At 52.4% G+C, this 27,640-nt stretch overlaps 1 protein-coding gene across 2 annotated transcripts; it reads right to left on the reverse strand.

Annotated features, from left to right (window-relative positions):
- Positions 1–1,801: 1,801 nt before the first annotated feature.
- Positions 1,802–27,480, reverse strand: GTSE1 (G2 and S-phase expressed 1). 2 transcript variants are annotated; one of them, XM_057557518.1, is made up of 12 exons: positions 27,369–27,480; positions 26,808–26,907; positions 20,342–20,399; positions 19,615–20,239; positions 16,875–17,045; positions 15,615–15,738; positions 13,598–13,972; positions 7,493–7,565; positions 5,012–5,242; positions 3,427–3,631; positions 2,757–2,960; positions 1,802–2,283 (listed from the first exon to the last, which is right to left on the reverse strand). In XM_057557518.1, the coding sequence occupies exons 2-12, from the start codon at positions 26,827–26,829 to the stop codon at positions 2,200–2,202; spliced, it is 2,172 nt and encodes a 723-aa protein (XP_057413501.1). In that variant the 5' UTR covers positions 26,830–26,907; positions 27,369–27,480; the 3' UTR covers positions 1,802–2,199. The 2 variants fall into 2 exon arrangements, with proteins under 2 accessions (XP_057413501.1, XP_057413500.1); XM_057557517.1 differs by having other exon boundaries at positions 2,748–2,960.
- Positions 27,481–27,640: the final 160 nt, after the last annotated feature.

Below are 27,640 nucleotides of genomic sequence, written 5' to 3' on the forward strand. Positions count from 1 at the left end.
ATTTAAAACATTTAAAACTACCAGGTAGTTTTAGCTACCTGGTAGCTCCAGGTCTTTAATCACTGTGCATAATCCAGGTCCATGATGGACCAGCCATGGAAATGACAATGACATCCCAAGTGCTGCCTGCCAATAGCAAGGTAAGATGTGTGGATGGCAGAGCTGTGAAACGTGAAGGCATTTGCACCAGGAAATTAATGAAGTGTGAAAATCTCCTGAAGTTGGACCTCTAAACCCGGGAGGGTGGCCCTCTGGTGGCCATCGACACTGCTGTACAGAAGAAGTGGCCGGCCCCTCCCCGGGCTCTGGAAGCACCTTGGTCTCCCTTCCAGTGGTGGACTCAGGGGCTGGGAGCCAGAGAGGAAAGAGCTTTGTCGGACCCGAGCAGCCAGACGGAAACCCGGACAGGAAGGGAAGCTGGTGACACATGGGGTGGCAGGCACCGCTTTATCCAGCGCGTGCTCTGGGGGGCCTCCTCCCATCTGTTTGAAGAGACTTCAGGTCAGGTTACATCTGTCCTGCCTGGGAACACTTGTAGATTGGAAAAGGCACCATGGCCCCCAGGAGAGCTTGGCTGTTCCCGAGGAGCCTGGGGCGGGGGGCACAGGAGGAGAAGAGCCAGGGAGCAGGCGGGGCCAAAGGCCCAGCTCGACCCCGGGCTGTGGGTGGGGTGGCCGGAGCCCATTTGGTACCTCTCCCACCCACCATCACGCCCCCAGAAGACAGTGATGCGTGAGCTTCGCACCCACCGTGACCCCCGGCAGAAATGCGGCCTGCGCACAGGAGAGTCTCCATAAATGTGTGTTGAATGAATTCCAGATTTGGGGTTTTCCCCTGTGAAATGAGGGGCCGGGTCAGACAGCTGAGGACCCCTGTGGTGGATTGTAGAATTCCACACTGCCCGCCGGAGTGGAGACGAGGGAAGGAGTGGACGGCCGTGACTCCTCTGGGCTCCTCTCCAGCTGGCCAGGGAGTGCTCCCAGGGCGAGGGCCCTGATCCAAGAGTCTAACCGCTAGTTACCAGGGACGACTCCAGTTATGAACTCTGACTTCCAAGCATTCCCGCCTTTACCTGTGACGCCCTCTCCACAGGTGCAGCAGTGCCACCCACGGTGCGCTCTTTTCTACTCTTGATACCACGGGAGTCGCTGTCCCAAATGATGACTTGCCTTCACGACATTCACCAGAGAAAGTGCAAGCACAGCCCTCTGGGGACAGAGTTCCCTGGTTTCGTGCCAGGAACACTGGATGGGAGCCCCCAAAGCAGGTCCAATCAGCAGCTTTTCTGTGTGCTGTGAGGCCACTGAATTAAGACTGTGAGAAATGATCTATACGGATTAGTGGCTTTCAGGCCAGCTAGTTTCTAACAAATGGAAGTTAGAACAGCTGCAGGCAGGGAGTAAGGCTTCCAGTGACCCTGCCGCCCTCCTGGCGCGAGCACCCCCGAGGGGACTGTCCCTTGTACACCTCCTGTCACCTTGGTATCAGATAAGCCCCTCCTCTCCCACGCTTCCCTCTCCATCCCACACCCCACCTCCCTAGAGCAGCCTCCCCTTAAGGTGTGGTCAGTGGCCCATCTCATTGGAGTCACCTGGGCGCCCAGTGAAAGTGCAGATTACCAGGCCTGCCCCGGACCTGAGGGTTGGGGCCTGGGGTCTGCATTTAACCAATTTTTCTTCACACTAAATTTTGAAAATCACTTTTGTAGAAAGAAAGTTTGGATAATATAAATTGTGCATACTGATTAGTAATAAAAATCGCTATGCATGTTTGAAAATCAGGATAATCTTAAACATCAAGATAGGCTTTAATACATTGCATTTATTTTACAATTTAACTTAATCTAGACTGTTTAACTTTTCATACACACTTAATTTTAAAAATAGTCACTTGCTATTTTACATACAAAAGGTTCGAAACAAATTCTTCACCTGGAGCGACTGTGGCTCTGCACCCAGCGTGTGAGCGGGGCCGTGAGGACGGAGGACGGAGGCCGTTGGCCGGTGGTGACCTCAGGTGGCCAAACACCCCCCAACGCCACGGCCCCACTCCAGGCACGGCAGCTTTACTTAGGTTTCTGTTTTGTGTTTCAAGTTTTCCAATACAATTCCTCCTAAAATTTATTTCTGAGGGTGGAAAACCACTTTAGGACTGACTGTTCTTGTAACTTTGAGTGAAATGCAAAGGATTTCATTCCGTTCAGAACTTGAGAAGTGGTGACTCCACGTTTTCCTTGTCAGCCTCGGGGCTCAGCAGGATCAGAGGGGAAGCCAAGTCTATGAGCTGCAGGAGAGAAGCCACAGAGGTGAACGGAGCGCCCACGCCGCCCCTTCCTGGCCCGCAGACCCCGAAGGACTGGTCCCCTGAAGACCACAGTGCCTGCGGCCAGCTCCCCGCGGCTCGGCACCCAACTGCTCGGTGAACCTGGCTCGGGCCCAGTGGAGAGGCACCTTGGCCATCGTGTGTAAGCAGCTGGAGGGAGAAGACGCCAAGTTCCTCAGGCGTTTCTGCTCATGCGGCGCACGTTAAGCACCGGGGGCCCCGGCCCTGGGAGGGCTCCGGGCGGCTTCCTGCTCGCGACTTGGTGAACCGCACTCACACCGCTAACGGTGAGGCGAGCCAAGCCACGTCGCCCTCAGGAGCCCCAGTGGCCACTCTCCAGGGTCACCGGGACGCGCCTGGGGGAAGAGCAGACCCAACTGAGACCACCCAAGGCCAAAGCCAGCAGGGCCCCCGCCGCACCTCACCTGTCGCACCTCGTGGCAGGCGTTGGCCGCAGCCCTCCTGTTGACACCTGGAGTGTTTGTCAGGAGGTCGACCAGGGGCCCGCTTCCAGACCCCAAAGCCACGCTCGCCTCCGGAGTCTTGCAGAAGTCGATGAGCGGGAGGTCGCCCAGGGGTGTGGCCGCAGCCCGCAGGGCGATGCTCAGCTGATCCAGCTTGACATCCACGAGAAGAGCCTAGGCAAGAAACACGGTTGAAAGGCGACCCTAGCATCTGTTGTCAACCGTCTTGGGAAGACGAGTGGGCTCTGCTGAGGTCCCACGTGACTGACAGTTTGGAAACCCAAGGAAGCAGGGCTGGGGTGGGCCAGGTGGGGAGAGGGGCTGCGGTGGGCGAGCACCGACGTCTCCTCCCCACCCGCAGCCCTCCAGCCCGTCCACCTCCCTCCTGCCAGTGGCCTGCGCCGGAGCTCCCGCCCACCCCCGCCCTGCTGCCCTGCTCCCCACCCCCCACCCTCTGAAGCCTGGCCATCCCCACGGTCGGAGACAGGCGAGACGCAGCTTGTGTCTCCTCCAGAGTGGGAGGTCCTGACCCCTCCCTTCGGTGCAGCTGGCACCAGAGGAGCCGGGGTCACAGATGACATTCTGCGGTCACCCGGGGGAGCCCAGGGCAACACAAGTCAGCGCTGTCTGCTTCTCTCACCTCACTGGGTGGTGCAGCTTCAGGGGGCTGTGCTTCGTCCAGTGCTACTTCCGTGGTGATACTTTTTGAAAAAGTGAAATCACTCTTTTCTGGAGAAAAGTTAAGTGCCTGCGGCAGAGCAGACGCAGGAGGAAAGCTCCCATCCGGGGACCAGTCTGAGGGCCTGGCGGCAACTCTGCTGTCACCCTCTCTCACTGGTGCAGTTCTGCGGGAGGGAAAAAGGGCATCTCATCAGGACGCTCCCGGGCGACGCTCGTTTGTTTGGCTGTGACTCGGGAAGACGGTTTCTGGAGAAGCGCCGTCCAGCGGAGAGCGGCCGGCTCCGGCTCCTGCTCCTGCAGGAGGACTGCAAGGTCTCCGGGGTCCCTCTCAGCACCAGCTACCAGTCTGGGTCCCGCGTGCCTATTTTACGCCCTTTTCCGTCAGGTATTAAAGAGGAGGGACAAGCGAGGACCACGTGCGGGCCTCCCGCCCGGGATGCCACCTCCTTGGAAGGCCTGGGCCCATGGACAGGTCTGAATGCCCTGGTTACACGCTCTGCGGCGGGGCCATCCGCCTCCACCTGTCACCCTGCAGATATGCTGCCCTGGTGTCTGTTTCCTGTTAGACGGTGCAGGGAGACCCGGCTGGGCCGCCACTTCCCGCTGCATCTCCAGGCCCAGGACAGAGTCTGCCGCCTGGCGGGCCTCAGACACCTGATGACTCGGAACCGAATTACAGGAGGAAAGCAGCAGTGTCCGTAAATTAATACAGCGTCTTTTTTTAAAAATATTTTAAAGGCTTCACAATAATTTGAAAGAATTTTTCCCTCTGCTGACGCCTGCAAACCTACGACGCACGTGAACAGAGCACTGTGACCGGCCACACACTGGGCCTGTGTCTCACTGTCTGGCGTCCCTTCTCCCCCACGTCACACACAGCCCAGCACTTTCTTTTTCTAGTCTTCTCTGTCCTCACAGAACTAAACAGACATGTACATGCCTGACACCCACTGCTGGCAGATCTGCGCACTAGCGCCCCCAGCCCTTCCCAACGCTCTGCCACGAGGAGAGAATCGAGGCCTGATGCCGCACGGTGCCCGTTCAGTCTCCTGCAGACGAAGCAGGGCCAGGGCCAGCGAGTGGGAGACAGGGCAGAGGCGGGTGGGCAGCGTCTTTCCCCAGGAAGCCTGAGTGTGGCCACCCTGACTGGAACCCTCGAGGGCAAGGTTGGGGGCTCTCCCTGGAACCCGGCCACAAGGACGGCTCCTGAGCGTGCAGCTCTGCCCCAGGGCTCCTCCCTGTGGGAGACTCTGGTCTCCCCCAAGGGTGTCACGAGGTCCAGGCATCCTCCTCGCTTGCTCAGGCCTCCGGCCTGGCCCCGGTATGTGATGTCAGGAGAGAAACACAACCAAGGAGCAGGTGGCCTGCTTTCCCCGCAGAGACCCACCAATGGAAGGGCGTGCAGCGCGGCCAGGCTCCCCCACGGCTGCCGAGAAGCGGTGATGGACCGCAGTCTGGCTGCTTCCGGACCGTGATTTCCCAGCACAGGATCGCTGGAGGTTTTATGAATTTGAAACAAACTTAGTGCAGCCTTTAACTCTTACCTCACTGCAGATTTTTTCTGGGGCTCAGAAGAAAGTCGCCGAGCAGACACACGCAGGGGAGAAGCCAGAGCCCTGGGCATAGTTTTAGGGGTCGCCAGGGGCAGGCTGGAGAGTCGACGGCTGGCAGGCGTGGGCAGGGCTGACCTGCGCCCCGTGCTCACGGGGGTCCTCACGCTGCTTACGAGGCTCTGCGACGCTGAGGACCACCTAGCAGGAGTGCTGTGAGCAACCCTAGAAACACCAAAGTCTTAAGCAGAACAAAAAATCTAACAATTCAGCCATGCGCTAACACAGCAGAAAGTCTGTGGTTTCAATGTAGAAGATTCAAGCCAGCGAAGCCCGTGAGAGCCCTGTCCTCTGAGCAGCGGGTGCTGCCACCGACCCCCGGGAGCCCTGGCATGGGCTTCGGTTCCTCAGTGGGCCCCTTTGAGGTTCTGATCCAGCGTGGCTGCACATCATGGGTGCTACCATGAAGCGCTCCTCGTGGGAGCTCACAGGGATCTCAAAGTCACCTCTTGCTGGCCTAAGTATTTCCACAAGGAAGTCCAGACCCAGGGCGGGCCCGGCCGGGCACGCGAGCGGACAAGCACTCTCCCTGTGTGCACCTGCTCCTGGGTCTAAGGCCCCTGAATCAGGTGTGAACACAGGTGAGTGACCCGGGGCACCGGATACCTGTTTCCCACGCATCTCTCCTTCCCACCCTGGCGATACCTGTGGCTTCACCTGCCAGCGCATCCTGCCTCACTGTCAGTTTGTTTGTTGTTGATAAAGGAGAGAGGCCAAATAAAGTAAACTGTTATCTTATTAAATAAAATAAAGTCAAGGACCTCCCACCAAGGTGGAACCCATGGGAGGCCAGATGACACATCTATCATCCATCAAGGACAGTCTGCATGCTCAAGAAGAGTCTAAACGCAAACTTTAACATCTACCGAAAGACACAGTCACTGCAGGAGCGTGGGCAGGAGAGGGGTGCTGTAAGCAAGCTGCTGCGCTCTGCAGACTTCTAGAATCTGCCCCACGTGCTTCACTGCTGAGCACTGGCAGCTCCCCCACCAACTCCAGTGAAAATACAGATAGATATAAACAAATGTAAGCTTCAAAGTAACCCTGGCAGGTAGGAACCGTTTCCCTATTGTACAGGTGAGAAGACCGAGGCACAGAGAGGTGAATCGAGGCCGCCAGTGGCCATCAGGTCTGGGTCTTGCTCTGACCCGCTGTGCGTGGCGGGAAGGCGGCTCAGCACGGCTGATACTGTAAGGGAAGCGTCTGGCCCAAGCCCAGGAAGTGCCTCCCAAGTTCACATACAAGGAAATGAAGGCCCAGAGCCACGCAGAGTGGCGGACGGCCCAGGCGGGGCTGGGGCAGACCCAGGATGAGGGCCCTGCTCTGGTGCTTGCCTTGCCCATCCCACCCCAGCAAGGTCCGAAGCAGCGCTCCCACCCCGGCCACATGCTGGTGCCAGGACCCCAGCCTTGGGAACAGTGCTCCTGTGGGTCAGAGTGACCTCACTTTTGCCCCGCCCCCAGCTGATGGGCCCAGGCCTGAGCAGCACTGGGTCAGGGTTCCTCCACTGTGACAGCACCCAGAGCTGGGCTGGGGCCCGGTGACCAGAGGGCCAGATGTGTGGGTGGAGCAGCCCACCCCCCTCAGCAGGGGGCAGTAAAGGTGGCAGCAGGAAAGCAGTCAGTGGAGGGGCTGCCCTTTGCGTGAATGACTCCCAGGCGTGCACACGTGTGCGCGCGTGTGTTTTCCTACTGTTTGCAGCACTGCTGTGCTGTGCTTGGTTCCATTCCCACTGGACAGATGGGGAAACGAGGTCGGAACGTTCGGTAGCCTGCACTAGATGTAGAGCACACAGGGGCAGCACCGGGACTCAAACCGGAGTCCGAGTGGCTGAGCCAGGCCAGTGGTCTTCAAATGCGGTGCACACACGTCACCTCTGAGACCCTGCAGGCCCAGGGCTCCACCCCAGACCCACGGATCGGAACCTCCGCGGGGGGCTGGGCGGTCTGGCTGGAGAACTGCAGGCTCAGGGCTGAGGAGTGGCACCCCAGCCCCGGAGGCGAGTCTGCGGCCGCCGTCACCACGAGGGACACAAGGGCAGCTCCGAGAGACCAGGCTCAGGCCGGGCGTGTGGAGCCAGGCTGTGGGTTCAGAAGCTAGCAGGGGCCTCAGTCTGTTCTCGTAAGAAGAGAGTGACATGGACACATATACGCGACCAAATGTAAAACAGATAGCTAGTGGGAAGCAGCCGCATAGCACAGGGAGATCAGCTCGGTGCTCTGTGACCACCTAGAGGGGTGGGATGGGGAGGGTGGGAGAGAGACGCAAGAGGGAGGAGATATGGGGATATATGTATACATATAGCTGATTCACTTTGTTATACAGCAGACACTAACAGAACATTGTAAAGCAATTATACTCCAATAAAGATGTTAAAAAAAAAAAAGAGAGAGAGGAAGCAAACGGACTCAGTACCTCTCCACCGATGTGCAGGACTGCGGCCTCTGCGCTCGACAGGACTTTGGTGTCGCACCGTCCAGGGGTTCACCTGAGACGAGAAGGGAAGTGACAGTCAGTCAGATGCGGGGCAGGTGACGCATCCGCCTTCACCAAACGGGCGGTCCTCCTCTAAGTGTCCCATGTTCCCAAGTTGCAGTGAAGACGGCACGTAAAGTAGACGAAGGCCAGACAAGCCAGAGGGAAAACCTTCCGGCCCTGGCGTGTGGGAAGGGACATGTCCTCCCTCCCCGGGGACCCACCGGGCAGGGCTGTGGTGCCCAACCAGCGGGTGCGGAAGAGGAAGAGTCCTGGTCCCTCCACTGCCCTCAGCCTGGCTAATGCCCAGACGGGGACGGAGTGGCCCGAGGGACGAGGCGGCACTCAGCACACGACCCCGTCGGGTCTCCCCGTGAGCCCCGCCTGCAGAAGCGGCGCCAACACAAGGAGTTCCAGGCGGGCCCCACGGAGCCCTCCACCGCCTCGGCTCTCGGGAACCGGGAGGGCACAAGGTCATCTTAGGACGTGACATTATTTATGTGCCGTCTGGCAGTTGATGAGCATTTCTGGGTGTGTGATCTCATCTGGTCACAAGGCAATGACCAGCGGGCTCAGAGGACTGAGCCCCAGGCCGCCATCCACGGGGACCAAGTCCCAGACTCACCCGGGGGCCCCCAAAGCCGCAGGTGCCAGGCCCCCTGGCAGCACCCTGCTGTGTTTTGGAAGCCACGGGCAGAGGCCGACCCCAGCCCCAAAGGGGAAGGCGGCCCGGGTCTCCGAGGAGGCAGGAGAGGCCCAGGCCCTGCTCCTGCAGGTACCTCCCCGCCGGCCCCCCATCTCAAACCAACCTGCACCTGCCCCCTCGCCCCGTCCTCCCTCTCTGCCCCCGATCCACGTCTCTGTGCCTCTTTGCGGCAAATCTTCTCAAAAGAGCTGCCCGTGCATGCTTATCCTCATCTTCCACCTCCTGTTCTTTTCAAAAGTTGATCAGATCAAAGCGATCCACACACCAAAAAAAAATGAAGAGATTCAAAATGGCAGGCTCCAGCCACACCTACCCTATTTCCACCTTGCTTGTTTCCTGAGGTGTCTACCTTCTATCTCTAAATTACATATCCTGCTACTTCCTCGTTTTTCAGAACCTTGAGATGTCATGATACGATCCCAGCTCCCTCACAGCCCCACGGGCCGATCCACGCGGCCGCCTGCCCTCCAGAGTTTCCGTTTTGACAGCTGAGTCTAACGGAGCACACAGCCCGTCTTCTCGCAGCGCCCATCCATCCCCTACCTCGAGTTCGTAAGAACTGCCTCCAGGGACTTCCCCGGTGGCCCAGAGGGTAGGACTCCGTGCCCCCAGTGTAGGGGACCCGGGTTCGATCCCTGGTTGGGGAACTAGATCCTGCGCGCACGGCACACCGAAGATCCCGCGTGCCACAACTAAGACCCGGCGCAGCCAAAATAAATAAATATTTTTTAGAAAAGGAAAAAAAACCCAAAAAGAACTGCCTCCATCTTTTGCTGGTTTCTTATTTGGGGGCCTGTGACGAAATGTCCTGCAGCCTCTTCGGGAGTGTTTCCATGCGCTACCGCTTGGGCTCTGAGCCCACACGTTTCCTGGAGGTCTCTCTGCCAGACCGGGCTGGGCCCCTCACTCTCACCGCCTCCTGTGTTGGGTTCCCCCTTTCTCGGGCCCCATAACTTCTTCTTTGCTGTTTCCTCCCTCATCTTAGTGGAAGACTCTTCAGGAGCTTCCAGAGAGTGCACAGGAGGGCAGCTACTTTTGAGGAATTTTAGATTATTCAAGTACCCTTATTACACCCCAGTCAGCCAAGGCTTAGCCCAGGGCCCGAGTCCGAAGGGCTGGAAATTACTCCCTCCCGGAGCTGCAGGCGCTGTTCCCTCCAAGTAGCTTCTGACCCACAGAGACGCCTGCCGGTCCCCCGGGTCTCCGTCCCTCGTGTGGCTCCTGGAAGCAGTCACGGTAAATGACACTCCGTCCCAGGAGTGTTTTCAGAAAGTTGTACCCTAAAGGCTCTGCTGCAGGCTCTGTTCACACCGTCCCCACGTCTCCTCTGCGATGACAGCTAGTGTCACATGGCAGCCAGAGCGAGCGGCCACCGCACGGGCAGAGGTGCACGTGCTCAGCAGCAGGGCCGCGCCCGCAGCCTGGCAGTGCAGACGTCGTGGGTACCGTTCGGCCCAGGACGAACGACGGAAGGTGTGCCTGCTGAGGACCTGACGCTGTGAAGCAACAGGAACGGCCTGGCGAGGCGAGCGTGCGGATGTCGGAAGGGCCGAGGGGCTGAGGGCCCAGCCCGGGCGGCGGAGGGTAGGAGTCCGGTGGCTGCACGCGGCTGACGGCTGAGGGGGGGCACCGGTCGGCAGCCAGGCAGCGGCTGCACCTCGGCCAGGGGTGCGTCGGGCTCCGGGCGTTTGGGAAGAGGGAGCAAACGCTGCTGAGCACAGTTCCCGGGCCCTGTGCCAGGGGCTGCCCCAAAGACCCCGTCTGTAGGGCGTCCGTGTCTGCAAACACACCGGGCTCTCCGCGGCGGAGAGCTAAGCTTCACCTGCAGCTGCGGCTGCTCCTCCGAGGCCCAAGCTCACACCCGGCCCACGGAGCCCGCGGGCGCTGCAGACTCCACAGGTCCACACTGGACGGCCGGCCTCCGCCCCGAGCTGCTCTCCCTCCGGCCCCCCATCACCACGGTGCTCCCGCCGAAGCCTCGGGGTCACTCTGAGTCCCCGCGGCCACATTCCCTCCTGGTCTCCCAGAGCGTCCCCAGGTCGGAGCCCTTCTCACCTCTGCTGCCACCACCTCCGCGATCTCTCGTCTGGACCCCAGCCAGGCGTGCACCTGGTCCTCCCTGCTCCCACTCTGGCCACAGGGCCTGTCTCTCCCTCTGCCGAGGGATCTGTCGAAGGTCATGTTGCTCCCTGCTCAGACCCTCGCAGGCACCCCCTCTTGCACGGGTACGCCGACGGCCACCTCCACGCAGGGCCCACGCAAGCTGGCCTCTGACTGCCTCTCTGTCTCCGTCTCTTCTTACCCTTCTCCTCGCTCACTAACGGGGCTGAGGTTGCTGGTTTTGATCAGTATCTGCTCCCCTCTTCTTAGAAAGACATTTTAGCTGAGTGTAGGAAAGACCCCATACCTTAGCATCGCCTGCAGGTACGTGTGGTCACGTGACTAAGTCCCGAGCTATGACTTCCGCAGAAGGAAGTGGCATGTGCAACTTCCAGTAAGTATCCTTGGAAGGTAGGGCTTTGTTCTTCTTCACCTATTTCATCTTTCCTGCTGGTAGGTGTGAGGGCTGGAGCTGGTGCAGCCATACTAGATCATGAAGAAGAGAAGCTAATCATGGCAAAACAAGATGGAAGAGGCCCGGATCCCTAACACAAGGAGAGCTGTAGCAGCTCTGGAAAATCTATGTAGACTTTCATGTGAGAGGGAACTAAACATCTATCTTGATTAAAACCAACGCTATTTTGGGTTTGTAGCAGAATCTAATCCTAACTTAACTACGTCCCTACCACTCCAGCCTTCGTTCTGTTTTCAGAACTTGTCCAGCATCTTTCTGCCTCAGGATCTTTGCACTTGCCGTTTCCTGCCTGGACCGTTCTCCCTCTGGCTTTTCTAATGGCTGCCTTCTCCTCATGGTTCAGATCTCAGCTCAGTGTCACCTCCTGAGGGAGCCTGCACTGACCATCTAAGCTTAAAGAACCCCTCTATCTAAATTCTTCCCCATCCTCTTTTATTCACTTATGATCTGAAAGTATACTTATTTGACATTTCTTATCTTTTACTCTTAATATGTACGTTCCACGAGTAGGATATCTGTCTTACCATTACATCCCTTATACCTAAAAGAGTGTCCAGCACTGGACAACACTCTAAAGAACGGCTCATTCTTACATAGGCAGTAACTCAAGTGAGGTTGTCAGGTGTTAAAGGCCACCTGTACTGGCCAGTGAAGCCGACAACTTCAAAATATTCAAGCCACTAGAAGGCATGTGCTTGAGAGAGGAGGCCAGAGCTGTCCTCCCCCTTCATCAGCTCCATGCAACTCCCTACATTGTACACATTTATCAGATTAATTCACCTTGACCAAACGCCCCGCCTACTACTTGCCGGACACCATGCAGGGCTTTCTGCCTGGTAGCGCTGCCAGGATGCCGGGGCAGGTGGGGAGAGCCCAAGGAGGCTGGAACTGGAGGGGCAGAGTACTAGAGAGGAGGGAGCTACACAGAGAGAAGGAGCTCTGGAAACCCGAGCGGGACCCCGAGTCCTCGCTGCATAGCGAGCAGCAGCATGCACGTGGGGCAGGACCCCAGAACAGACAAGAGCCCCCACTAGGAACACTGCCACCGTCACACGGGGCTGCAAAACACACCAACTGGCCGGAGTGGATGCCTCGTGGACACAGCACACTCAGGAGACGCTCAGAAAGGCCACATGTTAGTTGCAGGGCTAAACTATCCCAAGAGTAAAGGCCAAGACCTGCCCCATCAAAGCTCTAAAAGAAGCCCCGAAAGGATCAAGTTCTCCTGAAATTTAACTGCCTGCCAAAGCAAAATTCAACTTCTTAAAGAAAGACAACAAAGTCCAGACATACAAAAATATAAAATTTATGATGTCTAGCAGACAATAAAAAATTATTGGGATGAATTGGGAGACTGGGATTGACATATATATACTATTGATACTATGTATAAGATATAGACAACTAATGAAAACCTACTGTATAGCACAGGGAACTCTACTCAGTGCTCTGAGGTGACCTAAATGAGAAGGAAATCCAAAAAAAAGAGGATATATGTATACGTAGAGCTGATTCACTTTGCTGTACAGTATAAACTAATACAATATTGTAAAGCAACTATACTCCAATTAAAAAAAAAATTTTTTTTTAAAGGTGAATCTATAAACATTAAAAACAAAATTATTAAGCATGTGAAGAAGCAGGAAAATCTGACCATAACCAGGAAAAAATTAGTCGATAGAAACAGACCCAAAATGACGGGGAAGATGGAATTAGAAGAAACAGACTTTAGAACAATCATTATAAATATGTTCAAGAATTCAAAGGAAAACATAAACACCATGAGGACAAAAATGGGGAAACTATAATGTCAGAAATGAAAATTTAACTGGATGGGCTTAAGAGCAGATTAGACACACTGCAGGAAAAGCTGTGTACACGTGGGTACGAGACGGTAGAAACTATCAGAACTGAACCACAAGACAAGAGGCCGGGGTGGTGCGGGGAAAAACAAAGCTTCGGTGACCTAAATGACAACATACAGAGGCCTACAACACAGGTAACTAGAGTCCCAGGAAATGAGGGGAAGCAAGAAAAAATACTTGAAGGAATAACGGACACATTTTTTCCAGATTTGATTAAAAATATCAACCCAGGGCTTCCCTGGTGGTGCAGTGGTTGAGAGTCTGCCTGCCAATGCAGGGGACACGGGTTCGAGCCCTGGTCCGGGAAGATCCCATATGCCGCGGAGCAAATGGGCCCGAGAGCCACAATTACTGAGCCTGCGCGTCTGGAGCCTGTGCTCCGTAACGAGAGAGGCTGCGACAGTGAAAGGCCCGCGCACCATGATGAAGAGTGGCCCCCGCTTGCCGCAACTAGAGAAAAGCCCTCGCACAGAAACGAAGACCCAACACAGCCAAAAATTAAAAAAACAAAACAAACAAACAAAAAAAATATCAACCCACAGATCAAAGCAGCTCAAGAACCCCCAAGGAGGATAAACACAAAGAAAGCCATATGAAAATACCTAATAATCGACACGCTGAAAATAACAAGAGAAAATCTTAAGAGCAGCCGTGGAACAATGATATGTTACGTAGAGGGGAGGAATATAATATAAAGTAATAAATTCACTGAATTATCCAACACAAAGAAAATTAGAAGACATATATAAAGTGCTTTAAGTAAAATGAAAGCAAAGAAACCACCATCACCAAAACCAACAATTTTTTAAATTTTAAATATAATTCGTTCAATATTTTAAAAACACATTAAAAAAATAAATAAAAGAATAAAAACACACTAAAGTTCATCTATTACTTACCAGTAGAACACTTAGGAATTTTAAAGTGATTTGTAGGGGAAGGCACAGCCTTTGTCTTGGAATTCAGACAGGAATCACCCCTTCTTGTATTCCCAGTCTTATTCATTTGAGAAGATTGTGACAAACTGAGATGAGAGTTCAGCCCGGGGCCTCCCTGTCCTGGAGTCTGCGGTTGGGTGAGAGTCGCTCTGGTGGGCGCCCTGGGCTGCTCCGCTGTCGACTCAGCAACTCCGGGCCTCTGGCTCTGCCTGCAGGACACGCCTGCGGGGCCCGGCTGCAGACACAGCCGCGGCAGGACAAGTCCCGTTCTGCCCGACTGGCTGGTGTTTGACTGGGAACTGTCCGCAGGAATGCTTGGACGTTCCCTTGGCTTAGCTGGAAGAGGAGACACAAAATCTGGTTATCACTCAAGCTGATGTTACTTTTAAATTATAAAGTTATTTCTCTTTCTCTGCCACACACACACACACACACACACACACACACACGATATGCTAACCTACCTTAAAATATTTTCAAATGAGGAAAATTACTTATTTCTATCATGGTGATTTCCGTATTTAAAAAAAATACGACATACAAACAATATTCTGTATGTCCATCAGGCAACATCCTCAAACACGGGACAACCCAGATTGCTCGTGGCTTAGCTGAGTGTAGTCTCAGGCGCCAATTCTGGACACAGTTACCAAGATGCATATAAGGATACATAAGTTCAAGCTCTCCTATCTTCATTGATTATGTCGACAGCAGAAAACTACCCTAGCTGAACAGGTGAAAATGGATGGTCTAGACACATGCCCCACCTGGCCAGTCAGGGAGGTGGGGAGGGAAACATGAAGAGAAGACAATCCTTACTGGTCGGTTCCTTTAAATCACAAGGAAGTTAGGTCACATCAATTAGGAGCGCTACTTAAATCAGCAGAACAGATAAACTAGGGTGAAAATACTCAGCTGCCAGTATACGCAACACAGAGCTCAACCTGGTAAAAGGTTCTTAAGAGAAATTTCAGAGAATGACTGAAGCCACAGCTCATGTGACACCGTGCGTAACAGTTTCACAATGCTCTCCCCATCACACTGTTGACTCTGACCCTGCTGATTTTGCTACGCACAACAGAGAAATACACACTCACCAGAAGCCTCCCCTCAATCTGTCTCAACCTTTCCCAGAGGCAGGATCAGCAATCGTAAACAAAAATGGTGCTGATGCCCTGAACCATTACAGCAAAACAGACCTCACAGCACCTAACGTACTGGAACTCTTTTTCACTGAACACATGCCACATGCGAGACACAGGAATGGGACTTTACGTGGTTCTTGTAAGGCCCACAAGGACACCGCGAGGGAGGTGTCATCCCCTCAGTTTGTAAAGATACACAAACAACTTAAGTTCTCTTAACCACCAACTGACAGGATTCCAAATCAGATCAGTCTCATTCAGGAGTTTAGACTTTTCACATTTTGTATACAAAATGCACACCATGCTGCTTAGCCTATGGTCAGAGTCTACTCAGCAAATATAATTTGAGGAGAGTTTAGTCCTAAAGAGCAGGAAGTCGAATGCCTTTCCCCAAAGCCTACTAGGGTTTCTCCCCTTTACCGCTAGAGGGCACCCTTGGCTTGGAAAGATTAAAAAGTAGCTTGAATTTAAACAGGTTTGGGAGTACAGATTTAAATAAACACACAGGAGTTACAGGGGTCCTATGCCCTAGACTATCTGCAACAGCCCTACTTTAAAAAAAATCTGTGTCTAAGCACATGACTGAGGCTGGCCTCAGTGTCCTTCCAGGTCCGCTGGCATCAGGAGAGCGTGCCCACTTTGTGACTGCTTACCCTACCCTGAACTAGGACTGCCCATCAGAGGCACGCCCCTCGGAGGAGGGGAAGCACCTTGAGGACAGGGACCCCAACAGTCTCCCCTGCCCCAGACCACAGCAAGCCTTCCAGAACCTTCTGCTAAGTGGTTCTGTGACAAGTCTGGCAGGAATGGACAGCGCTCAGGGCCAGCCTTACCTTTGCCAGCCGCTGGAGAAGCACACACGCTGGCACTCACTCCCGAGACGGACCCTGAGGAGGACTTTCTTGCAAGACTGCCAGCACATCCAGGTGGTTTTAACATGGTTTTCTTCAGCCCAGACTAAAACAAAGACTTCATTACTACCCATGGCTTATTACTGCAAAAGTGGGGTTTTTAAATGGCTTTTAATAGTTTACAAATTGTCTTGAATTTAAGGAAGAAAAAGGTCAAGCAGTACTTCCCACAGAGTGCCGACAAAGCCCTGCATGAGGAACACCTGGCAGCCTGCTTACGGCTGATCCGGGGCCTGGACCCTGGCCTCCGGAGTCAACAGCTGCGGGGCCCAGCACTGGGCAGCCTTAACGAGTACCACCAGTGATGTGGCACTTTTCACAAGCACACACAGATCAACGCTGGAAAATAAACAGCAAAGACGTGGACGGTAGTCCCCATGCCTGTGAGGGGCTGCAGTTTTCAAAGCACCGACGTTCCATCTCCTCGGTGCACGGACGCAGCGAGGGAGACCCTGTGCTCAGAGGGGCTGACGTTCCTCAGTCCATTCGGCTCCCCGGGGGCAGAGGCCGGCCCCTCACGCATGCCAGGCCTGCGTGCCCTGCATTTCGCCAAGCTGCCTCTCCTGTTTTCAACAGGGTCCTATTTTCAACCTCCCTAACCTTGATTTTTTTTTACACGTAATTGAATTTTTTAATTAATTAATTAATTAATTAATTAATTAATTAATGGCTGTGTTGGGTCTTCGTTTCTGTGCAAGGGCTTTCTCCAGTTTTTGGCAAGTGGGGGCCACTCTTCATCGCAGTGCGTGGGCCTCTCACTATCACAGCCTCTCTCGTTGCGGAGCACAGGCTCCAGACGCGCAGGCTCAGTAATTGTGGCTCACGGGCCCAGCTGCTCTGCGGCATGTGGGATCTTCCCAGACCAGGGCTCGAACCTGTGTCCCCTGCATTGGCAGGCAGATTCTCAACCACTGGGCCACCAGGGAAGCCCCCTAACCTTGATTTTAATCAAGACACGTTCCCACATGGGGGACTTCCCTGGCGGTCCAGAGGTTAAGACTCTGCGCTCCCACCGTAGGGGGCCCGGGTTCGATCCCTGGTCGGGGAACTAAGATCCCATGTGCCGCATGGCGCGGCCTGGAAAAAAAAAAAAAAAAAAAAAGACACGTCCCCGGTATACAAAGCGGCCCCTTATTCCCTTCGACCACAGGCCAAAGCCCCCCTCGGCACTGGCCAACCCACCTTGTTTGGAACAGGGAGCGACCGCTTGCCTTGGACCACGTGGTTTCCACCGGCTGGCAAGCTGGCGACGTCCCGGGCGGCACGGGGCTTGTCGGGGGGCACGCTGCTGTGGGAATCCTTCTCATTTAGGATTTTCATCCTGGAAGGACTAGCTGGTTTCTCTTTCACGGGCTGAAAAATTGTAAATTGAAATGTGAGAACTCTCTAGTCTTTCACAACATAGAGACACACGAAGGCTTCAGTTAGAGCACCTGCAGCCACCATCCATCTCCCGACACACGGTCCTCAATTCATCACCTGGATGGAAAGGAATACGGCGGTTCACTTCCTCCGCCAAATTACCAGACAGAATGGTGATGGAGCTGGCTTCCTCACTGAACACAGGGCAAAATAATACCAGGACAGACCATCAATAGGAGGAGCTCCTCCTCGGTCAGGATTCGTATTTAAGGGTGATAATGAGGAAACTGGTCCCAGTTACATAAAGTTTAAAATGCTGTACAGAACGGAATCATTCATTAAATGGTCATGCCCTCTACCAGAGGGGCTGCTTAACTGGAATAAATCTTCATCTAGGACTGAAAGCCATTTTTCTTTGGCGAGCAGAGTCCAACAGAGAATAAATTCCTGACATTCAGGTACAAGGGCATTCGTGGAACAAATCCACGCTTACACAAATAACCCCTCATATCAAGAAGACTTCATAAGAAGCAAAAGAAGCTCATAAAGCACTAACTTTCTCTTTCCTTTACATCATTTTTAAAATTGAGACATACTTCACATAACATAAAATTCACCATTTTAAAGCGTACATTTCAGTGGTTTTTAGTATACTCTGTGCTGTGCAACCAGTTACAATGCAACTTTAGATCATCTTTGTTGCTCCTAAAAGAAACTCATGACCGTTAGCAGTCACTCCGCACTCCTCCAACCTCCCAGCCCAGACAACCACAGATGTACTGTCTCTAGAACATGACTTGCCTATTACGGTCACTTCCTGTAAATGAGATCATACATGGGACCTTCTGCGTCTGGCTTCTTTCACTGACCTAGTTCCCCAGGGTCATCTGTATGTAGCATGTGTAAGTCCTCCATTTCTTCATAGCTAAAAATATTCCATGTATGGAGAGACCACACTTCCCTTATCCATTCATCAGCTGATGGGCATCTGGGTTGTTACTGATTTTTGGTTATCATGGATAATGCTGCTATGAGCATTGCTGCACAGGTTTTTGCATGGACATACGTTTTCAATTTTCTTGAGAATATGCCAAAGTGTGGAAATTGCTGGGTCATGTGATAATTGTGTTTAACTTTTCCAGGAACTGCCAAACTGTTTCCACAGTGGCTGCACCACTGCACAGTCCCGTGAGCGATGCACATCCTCACCAACACTTGTTATTTTGTTTTTTCTCCCAACTACGGCCATCCTAGCAGCTGCCTTGCAAAGACACTTCTAAAATAGTACAATCAAGTGGTCCAGCTGTGTCTAGAGGCGATCCTCACAGGGGTGACGTGTGTGAGCCACTCCGGATGTGAATGACTCTCCCCACAGAAACAATGTGGGGAGTGATGGGGGTGCCCAAGTGAGCTCAAACGCTGCCCAGGGGTCCAGCTAACACCTTACTGACAAAAAACTCAGCTCTCTGGCAATAGAGCACTACTTAGGACCAGGAAAATAAAAGGACCCAGAAGAAGCAAAATTATACCCCAACTCCCTGTCCTGAGTCCACGTGTTACACACACAAATCCGGACCCAAGTCCACGTGTTACACACAGAACCACGTTGCTTTCATTCTAGAAACATCACTTCAGAAATTTACATCCAAATGATTTCCAGGCAGAGGAGTTTGCATGATTAAAGGAGCAGTCTCAGCCCTGGGGAAGCAATGGCCGCACGACCCGCTGGTGCAGGGCTCTGCATGCCAGACCCACTTTCAGCTTGGTTCAATTCTGGGTTCTGATAGCAGGGAGTCATGTGGTTCAGGAGATGTGCTTGTAGAGGGAAACGATTTTCTAGGCCCTTGCTGGGTGTTTTGCATTGATCTAAACCTGCTAACAACCCCACAAAGCATCACTCCTCTCTAACTGGCTCGGAGAGCTGAAGCCCGTCGCGAGGGCAGCGGAGCAGGGCAGGCTCCAAGCTGCTCCGCCCTGAGGCAAACCCAGGAGGCGGCTGTAATCTGACACCCACCCTCTGCTGCCCCAGAGCCCTCCCACAAGAGCCACTAGGACCCCCGCTTCCCAGAGATGGCTGGCCGCACCCCAAAGGCACACAAGTCCACTGCCACCTCCCAAGGCAGCGCATCCACTCGTGCCTGGGAGGGAACAATCTAAACTCAGTCATGGTTAAGGAGGGAGACCAGTGGCCATTCCCGGAGGGGGGATTTTTGGAAGAAGTTGCTTGTTAACGCCCATAAAATCCCTAACAGGCGGAATGTCCAGTGCTGTAACAAAGCAGAAGGAAAGATCGCAAACAGAATTGAGCAGCAGGTGTTTCTAAGTCCCCACAGTAGCGAGGCAGCCCTACCCACGCCGCCCCAAGCCCAGCTCCCACGCCACCGGCACTGCTCCTCCTGGACCCTCCCCGCCTACGCTTCGGACCCTCAGACCTCAGAGCAGCTACATTCCCAGGCTCCTCCCCGTCACGGTTTCTGCTCTAGGGCATAAACCAAGAGGGCTCAGAAGCAAGGCAGCGGCTGGTTCCCCAGATAAACGTGCTGCTGGGGGTCGCGGCTACCTTCTCCAGGGCCGAGGGAATGCTTTTTCCTCGAAGAGACGAGGCTCGGGGCGGCAGCAGTTTGCTGGTGGCCTTCTTCTGCGTGCCAGCGTGGTCCGGAGGGCGAGCAGCACTTGGCTCCGCTGGCAAAGAAGAGCACGAGGCGCGCGGTGGCCCTGGTGTCCGGGGGCGGCTCGCCTGGGCAGGAGCAGCCGGCAGGGCCGCGCCCGAGGGCGGCTGGGTGCCCCAGGGCGGCGGTCTGCTCGAGGGGCTGTCCGACAGGTGGTACGTCTCCCTCTTCAGTGACTTGGGGCTTTTCTTCACTTCATTTTCTCTCTCAAAGAGGTTTATTTTTAGTTTTGATTCCTGTATGAATCCGTCCACTCCCTGGCTCCCAGGGTCTTCGGGCTTGGCGGCTGGGGCCGCCCTGGCTTTGCCGTTGCTTTGTATCTGTAAGGCCAGTAGGTGAGCTTCTTTATAAACTTCCACAAATTTTTCCCCAGTCAGAGGACTCCAAGTGAAGGGACTTTCAGATGCTGGCAAAGGAGGTTCTTCAGGAATGTGATGATTTAATTCTAAGCTGGCAGCAATACATCTTTCTTTATGGCCAACAGGTCCAAGAAAGACTTCATCATCTTCATTGGCACTATTTTAACAGAAAAGGATTATTAATAACACGGGCATTTAAATGAAAGACTTCACTGAACGTGGTTATACAAAGGCAAGGGAAGAAAACTCATTTGTTTACCTTGAAGAAGACAATGAGAGATCAAAGTCAAACTTTTCATCAGCCAAAAGAAGAATATCTGCGGAGGAAAAAGTCAGTCGTTATTTTAGGGATGGGACTGATAACGAGAAAACATCACCATAGTCTCTATAGCTGTCAAAACTATTTTGAAATCTCACTTCCAAAAGTGTGACATCATTATTTTAATAGCCACATTTTCTTAAGGGGCGTTAGATTATCTTATTTTTTCCATTTCCTTTTAAAAATAGCATCAGCCATTCTGTGTTTGCTAAGCTGCCCCCACAGCCTAAGTCCTTATTTTTCAGCCCTTACTTTAAAGATCTAATCTAAAATGCATTCGCCGAGTCATTGTAATAGCTTTGCAAGACTAGGTAAGTCGTTTTCTGGTACAGAACATTTTCAAAAGACCAGCTGCCTCAGCTCCCCTAGAATTAAATTCCCCATTACAAAGTGCACCTAGTCCTCTTTCAAAAGCAAATTCAGCGCTACTCAAGCGCACGGCAGGGCTCCACGCGTATCTGTTGACTGTCGCCTCTCCTTGGAGCGCATCCTGAACGCCCAGATAAAACTGCTCCTCCGTGCCCTGGAGGCCTTCCCCGGCCCGGCCTGTCCACCAGCCTCCCTCCACTGACAGACCACCGGCTCTGGGGTAGCGGGTCCCTCGGCTGGGACAGCCGCTCGCTCCTGCAGCTCCACACCCCACTCCGCTCCTGCCCTCCCCCAGGGCCCCTGCAGCCCCCGGACCTGACCTCTGCCTTAGCATCCCTATCCTGTAGATGTCTCCCACCAACCAGACTGTAAGCTCCCCCGAGACAGCAAACGCCTAATACTCTCCCAAACTCCCCCGTGTCCAGCTAAGGGCCTGGACTCTCAGCCAATATTTATCAAAATGCAATAAACTGGCATTTCAATACTATAAGCTTCATACACCACTTTCACAAATCTTACTTTATTTGATCCTAATAAACAATGCACCATGCTTATCAAAACCAAAAAATTTTAAAATATACTGATAGCCTAATTAGGTCCTACTTAGTCAATTCAATTAATCCTAACTACCTAATCAAGGAAAAGGTAGAAAGCACAATTGCACAAAGGAAATAAAGAGAAACAGAGAAAGAGATTAAAAGATTCATAAGCTAGTTTGCTCAACTCTGTGCACGTAAACCTAAGAATCTGGCTGACAGAGATAATGTTCTGGGAAATAGAATATTTTTTGTATTTAAATGATTAAAATCGATTTATTTACAAACCTGACTCCAAAAGAAAGAAAAAAAAATCTTAATAGTTCAATTATCACAAAATAACTGGAGAAATTTATTAAAGAGCTATTCTCCCCAAAAAAGCACAAGTCCTAGATAGTTTTGCAGGATGATTCTATCAAATCTTTCAAGAATACGTCATTCCAAAACCATTTATACTGCTCCAAAGGACAGGAAAAGAGAAACCTTCCAGCTTGCGTCTATCAAGCAAGCACAGCCATACCAAAAACCTACAAAGTTTTCTCTATAAAGAAAACTAAGGACTTGGCTTGTGTCAACATAAAAATCCTAAATAGGGATATTTGCAAACAGAACCCAGCAACACATTAAGAGTCGTTGATGATGACTCTGTCATGACCCAGTGAGGTTCAGCCAGGACCTCAGGGCTGCAGGACAGTTTAATTTCACACAATCTAGTAGCATGATCACATTACTAGGCCTAAGCGGGAAGCCAGGGTCATCTCCACATACACTGACAAGGCACATGACAAAACGCAACATACACTGCTGACTTTAAAAGAACTACAAAGAAAGTAATAGACATATTTTATCATATAAGGAAGTACCCATCTCAACCCAAAAGCCAAAATTAGATTTAATGGGATACCATCAGAAGCATTCCTCCTAAAGCCAGGAGCAAATATATATTATCAGTTAGGATAGATAAACTTATGCTGAAGTAACAAACAATCCCCAAATCTCAGGTGGCTTATAAGAACAAAGCTGTATTTCTCACTCAAGCTGTCTGCCAGGGCCCCATTCCATGTCCCCCTCACTCCAGAACCCAGGCTGACAGAGCCTCCACCATCTGGTGGAGCACTGCTGGTCTTCAGGGCAGAAGAAAGGGGAAATAGCAAATTCCACGTTGGGTCTAAAAGACCTACAAGTGACACATAACATTCCCCTTTCACTGGACATCTGAGGCAAATCCAACTTTAAGCGGGCAGGGAAGTACAATTCTACCATGTATCCAAGAGGAAAAAAAAAGCAGAAATACTGACGAACAGCACTACTGACTACCATCTACACATAAATTAAGCAGCAAGCCCACATCAGGCTTAATGGAAAACTAAAGAAGAAATTTCTTTAAAGCTGGGAACATGGCAAGGCCATCTACTGTCACAATTCTTAACATTATTTTGGATGCATTAACCAACACAATTAGACAAAGCAAAGAATTTGGAGGTTAAAATTACCACAATGCACAGATGCTATGATTATAGACACAAGAAAAATCAAGAAAATCAACTAAAAACTATTATAAATTGTAAATGGATAAAAGCACATGGCTGACAAAATTATTACACAACAATTAACAGCTTTCAGGACATCCCTGGTGGTCCAGTGTTTAAGACTCCACACTTCCAATGCAGGCAGCACGGGTTTGATCCCTGGTCCGGGAGCTAAGATCCCACGTGCTGCACGGCACAGCCATAAAAAACAAACAAACGAACGACAGCTTTCACATCTAAAAAGAACAGAAGATACAGTGGAAGAAAAGACCTCATTTACTGTAGCACCAAGGAAATGCAAAACACCTATGAACAAACCTAACAAGAAATATGCAACATGGATATAAAAAAAAGCTTAGTATATCATAAAGGTAACACATCAAATAAAAGGGGAAAGTGGATTATTCAGTTAATGGTATTGAGATAAACTTGATAACCTTTTTTGGGGGGGAAAATATATGTATCTAAAGTTTGATCCATACCTCAAACCATACCAGGACAAATTCCAAGTAAGTCAAAGACTTAATTGAAAAAACGAAACCCTAAGGGAACAAGAAACCATGGGGAAATCACTTTATAACCTGGTGTGCAGAGGTCTAACTATGATACCAAACTGGAAGCCATAAAACAGAAAGTTGACAGTCCAAGATATTGATAATTTAACATCTCTGCGTGGCAAAAATCACCATGAGCAAAGTTAAAAGAAACAAGCAGGGAAGAGAGCACGTGCAGCTAACATCACAAAGGGCCGACTGGTGAACAGTGCTACAAACTGTAAGAAAACAACTAAGGCAGAACGGAAGAACACACAAAGGATATGAACAGAGGAAATTTATGGGAGGTAAAATGAAATGTTCTTAAATATATGACCAGAAGTCCGGCCGCACTCAAAAATAAGAGTAATGAAAAATCCTGAGATTCCTGAGATTCCACTTTTCATTTATAAGATTGCTAAAAATCAAAAAGTTTGATTTGTAAATTACTACAGCTCTTCAGAGGGTAACCTGGCAGTATCTACTAAGTAAGAAATGCACATACACTTTGACCCAGAAGTCTACCGCTGTCAAGTATCCCATATTATTATTATTATTATTATTTTGTTTTTGGCTGCGCTGCACGGCTTGTGCGATCTTAGTTCCCCGACCAGGGATTGAACCCGGGCCCTCAGCAGTGAAAGCGCTGAGTCCTAACCACTGGACCGCCAGGGAATTCCCCCCACGTTATTTATTGCAGCAGCATTTGTTACAGCAAGACACCAGACACAAACTAAATGTTCCCGGATAGCAGATAGGAGTACAGCACAGCCCCACAGCGGAATGGAACACTACTTAGGCTCAAAAAAAAAAAAATAGTAACACTTCATATATTGATATACAAAGATCATCACGATACATTAGGTGCAAAAACCAAGATGCAGGACAGAGTTCTATATGCTATAGAAAAGGGGGACTCGAAGGACACATGCTGCCTTGCCCTGGCACAAGTTAGGTCTGGACCACCCAGGAGACCGATGACATCAGTGGCCTTTGGAGGTGGTAACTGGGCAGCTGAGGGACAAAAAGGAGATGGAGACGTACGTTTCACTTTTTACGTGTCTGAACCTGGGAAGTCATTTTTACCGGTCACTGCTACAGACTTCCACCTGTCTGCTGTGGAGAAAGGAATCCCGGACCGGGAGTCCGGGGAAAAGCCTTCTACACCAGGCTCCGAGGCCGGCTCCGAGTGACCTGGCCCGGCTGCCTCGTCCATCCTGCAAACTCGGGCCGCGTGCTCCTGCTCCCCTGGGAGTGCACTGCCCAGTGGGCACACTGAGTGAAAGGCAGTGTGCTGAGGGGCCAGCGTGGAGGTGGGGACACCGCTGAGGAAGTGGCCAGTGGCAGGAGGAGGTGGAAACATAGGTAGGATCAGATCCCGGACAGCGTCCAAGCCACGACAGGCTTTTACTTTAGCCAAAGTGGGACAGGAGCTATTGAAGGGTTTTAAGCAGAAGAGTGATATGCTCTAACTTTTGTGTTTAAAAGGTTACCCTGGAGGCTGTGTACAGTGTATCAGAAAAGAAGCAGGTAGTATCTACCAAAATTACAGTGCACACACTGGCCAAAGTGCAAAATATACAAGTAGGTAGGGACTTCCCTGGTGGCACAGTGGTTAAGACTCCACGCTCCCAGTGCAGGGGGCCCTGGTTTGATCCCTGGTCAGGGAACTAGATCCCACATGCCACAACTAAGAGTTCACATGCTGCAACTAAGGAGCCCACGTGCCACAACCAAGGAGCTGGTGAGCTGCAACTAAGGAGCCCATCTGCCGCAACTAAGACCCGGCGCAACCAAATAAATAAATATTAAACAATAAAATAAAATAAATACTTATGAATAAATATTAAAAAAACAAACAAACAAAAAAGTAGGTGGAGGTGAGTTAACATGGCTGAGACCAAGGTGGTGGCATTTGGGTGGAACCGGAAAGAGGTAGAAAATGACAGTAACTGATGATTGAACGAATGTGGCAGCTTCACAACTTTCACAGCTGGGTGAACGGAGAGGCAATTTACTTCCATTAGAAAGACAAAGAGCCTGCTAAGAATGGGGTGGGAGGGGGGGACCTGCTGAGTTAAGAGGTGGGAGACATTTACGTGAAGATGCCAATTACAATGGCAGGTGAACACACAAGTCCAGAGCTCAGAGGAGAGGCTGCGCTCAAGACAAAATGTGGGCACCACCAGAAAGGAGAATGGATTTAAAGCCATTAACTGTCCGAGAACCTGTGGGGGGAAGTACAAAGAGACCCCAGACCAGGTCCCGGAGACAGAGAAAGAGAAATCTGCAAAGAGATGGAAGTACACCAGCCAGGGAGGCAGGAGGAAAACCAAGATGCCTCAGAAGCCAAGCAAGGAAAGTTTCCGGAAGGAGAAAAGGTCAAAGGTTACTGAGAGGACAGAAATATGAGAGATTTGGCAACACGGATGTCCTCAGTGACGGATAAAGGCAGCCTGAGTGGAGTGTCGGGGCAGAGAGGGTTGGCAGGGGTTGAAGGATGTGAAAAAATAGTGAAACAAATACAGAAGGTTCTTGAAGTCTGGCTCTGAATGAGGCACACGGCAGTGGAGAGGGAGCGGAGGATATGGGACAAGTCAGATAACGGGACCTACCTGCACATCGATGATGAGCGTGAGTTAACGGACAGGCAAAAAAGGATGCGAAGGGAGGGTGACAGAGGGGTGAAGGCCTCAGGAAGCAGCAACGGGGTTCAGCAGGCACGTGGAAGGGCCTCGGAGGGGGGATAGAAGAGGAAGGGGGAGAAGACTGCAGCAGCAAATACAGTTCTAGATCCGATGAAGCAGCACCGATGACTGGCATCCTCTAGGATGGTTTCTGCAGAATGGACTAGTTAAGGATACAGGGAGACCCAGTCTACTCGCATGGGTGTTGTGAAGAACAAAGGATAAAGGATGTCAACAGGCTTTAGCAGAAAAAGAGGGCATGGCCCTTAACTCATTCTGTGAGTCTGCTGTCACCTCCACACTCAAACCTGACAGGAACAGAACAAGACAGCAAAGTTACAGGCCAGGCTCACTCACTAACGTGGTGGCCAAGATCCTAAACAAGTCTCAGCCAACAGAAACCAGCAACAAGCAAAAGATAAATAAATAAAAAATGGCAACATTAAATCCAATTCCACAAATATCCGAGTGCCTATCAAGTGTCAGGCACTGAGGACACTGCAGTAAATAAAAGCAACAAGAATCTCTGCTGTGACAGAAGTTAAAACTGGGGGGTAAAGGGAATGTAGAAAAATGGAAAATAAAGAAGTTAGAGGGATGCAAACTCCTTGAAGACAGGGACCAGAAGCTTAACGGGTGCAGAGCACGGGATGAGCAGTGAAAAAATAAACGAGTTCTCGCAGGAGCATTAAATCGACCTGCATCTTCCCTGAGCTCCCCGAACCGACAGCGCAGTAGTGACAGGGACGTACCATCCTTCTTGGGAACCTCCATCTCCGCTTCTCGGGCCAGGCTGGCTGAAGGCACGTCGCTGCCGTCCCCTCCTTGCGCGGCGAGGGCTGTCAGAAATCACTGCAGGGACCAGAAGCAGGAAGGTGAGCGGGTGTCAGAGTCCAGGCCCCGGGTTCCTCCAGCCCCCGGGAAGCCCCGCAGCGTGGGCCGCTGCAGCTCGGACCGGGGAGAGGGGGCTGGGGGCCGCGGCGGGTCAGGGAGGGACGGGGAGGCCGGCAGAGGCCACCTGAGCCGCAGCCCGAGGCCCTCCGCGACGCACACCCCGGGCCCGCACGCCTCCGGGCCGGGAGCTCTGGGGAGGCGCCGTCCGAGGGAGGCCTGAACGCCCCGGACCCGGACAACCGAACTCCTGGGCTGGACTTCTGGGGGCTTTGGTTTGCCCCCAGGGCGACCCCGTCCTCGCCGCACCGCGCGAGGGGACCCCGCGGCCCCCGGGCCGAGCCCCTGCCGCGCCCGAGTCCCCTGGGACCCCCGGCCCGAGCCGCCCGCCCCACCTGAGCACCCCACCGGTGCCCCCTCACCCCGAGCTGCCGCGACGCCCCGGCCGACGCGCCTCCGCCCCAGGTTTAAACGCGCCGCGACGGACGCGCTGCGGGCTGCTCATTGGCAGGTTTGAAAGGCCGCGGCGCCCGGTGCTTCCTGGGGTTTGTAGTCGGAGTCACAGAAGAGGAGCGCGGCGCGCATGCGCACTGCTTCCGCGCTCTTCGCTTGCCAGAGGTCCGCCCCGGGCCTGCGGTGAGCCCGGAGCGTGGGCAGAGTTCCCTAGGGCTCGCGTGGTGTCTCCGCAGGCTCT

The sequence above is a fragment of the Balaenoptera acutorostrata genome, chromosome 11, assembly GCF_949987535.1.
Source record: "Balaenoptera acutorostrata chromosome 11, mBalAcu1.1, whole genome shotgun sequence".
In the NCBI taxonomy this organism is placed as follows: domain Eukaryota; kingdom Metazoa; phylum Chordata; class Mammalia; order Artiodactyla; family Balaenopteridae; genus Balaenoptera; species Balaenoptera acutorostrata.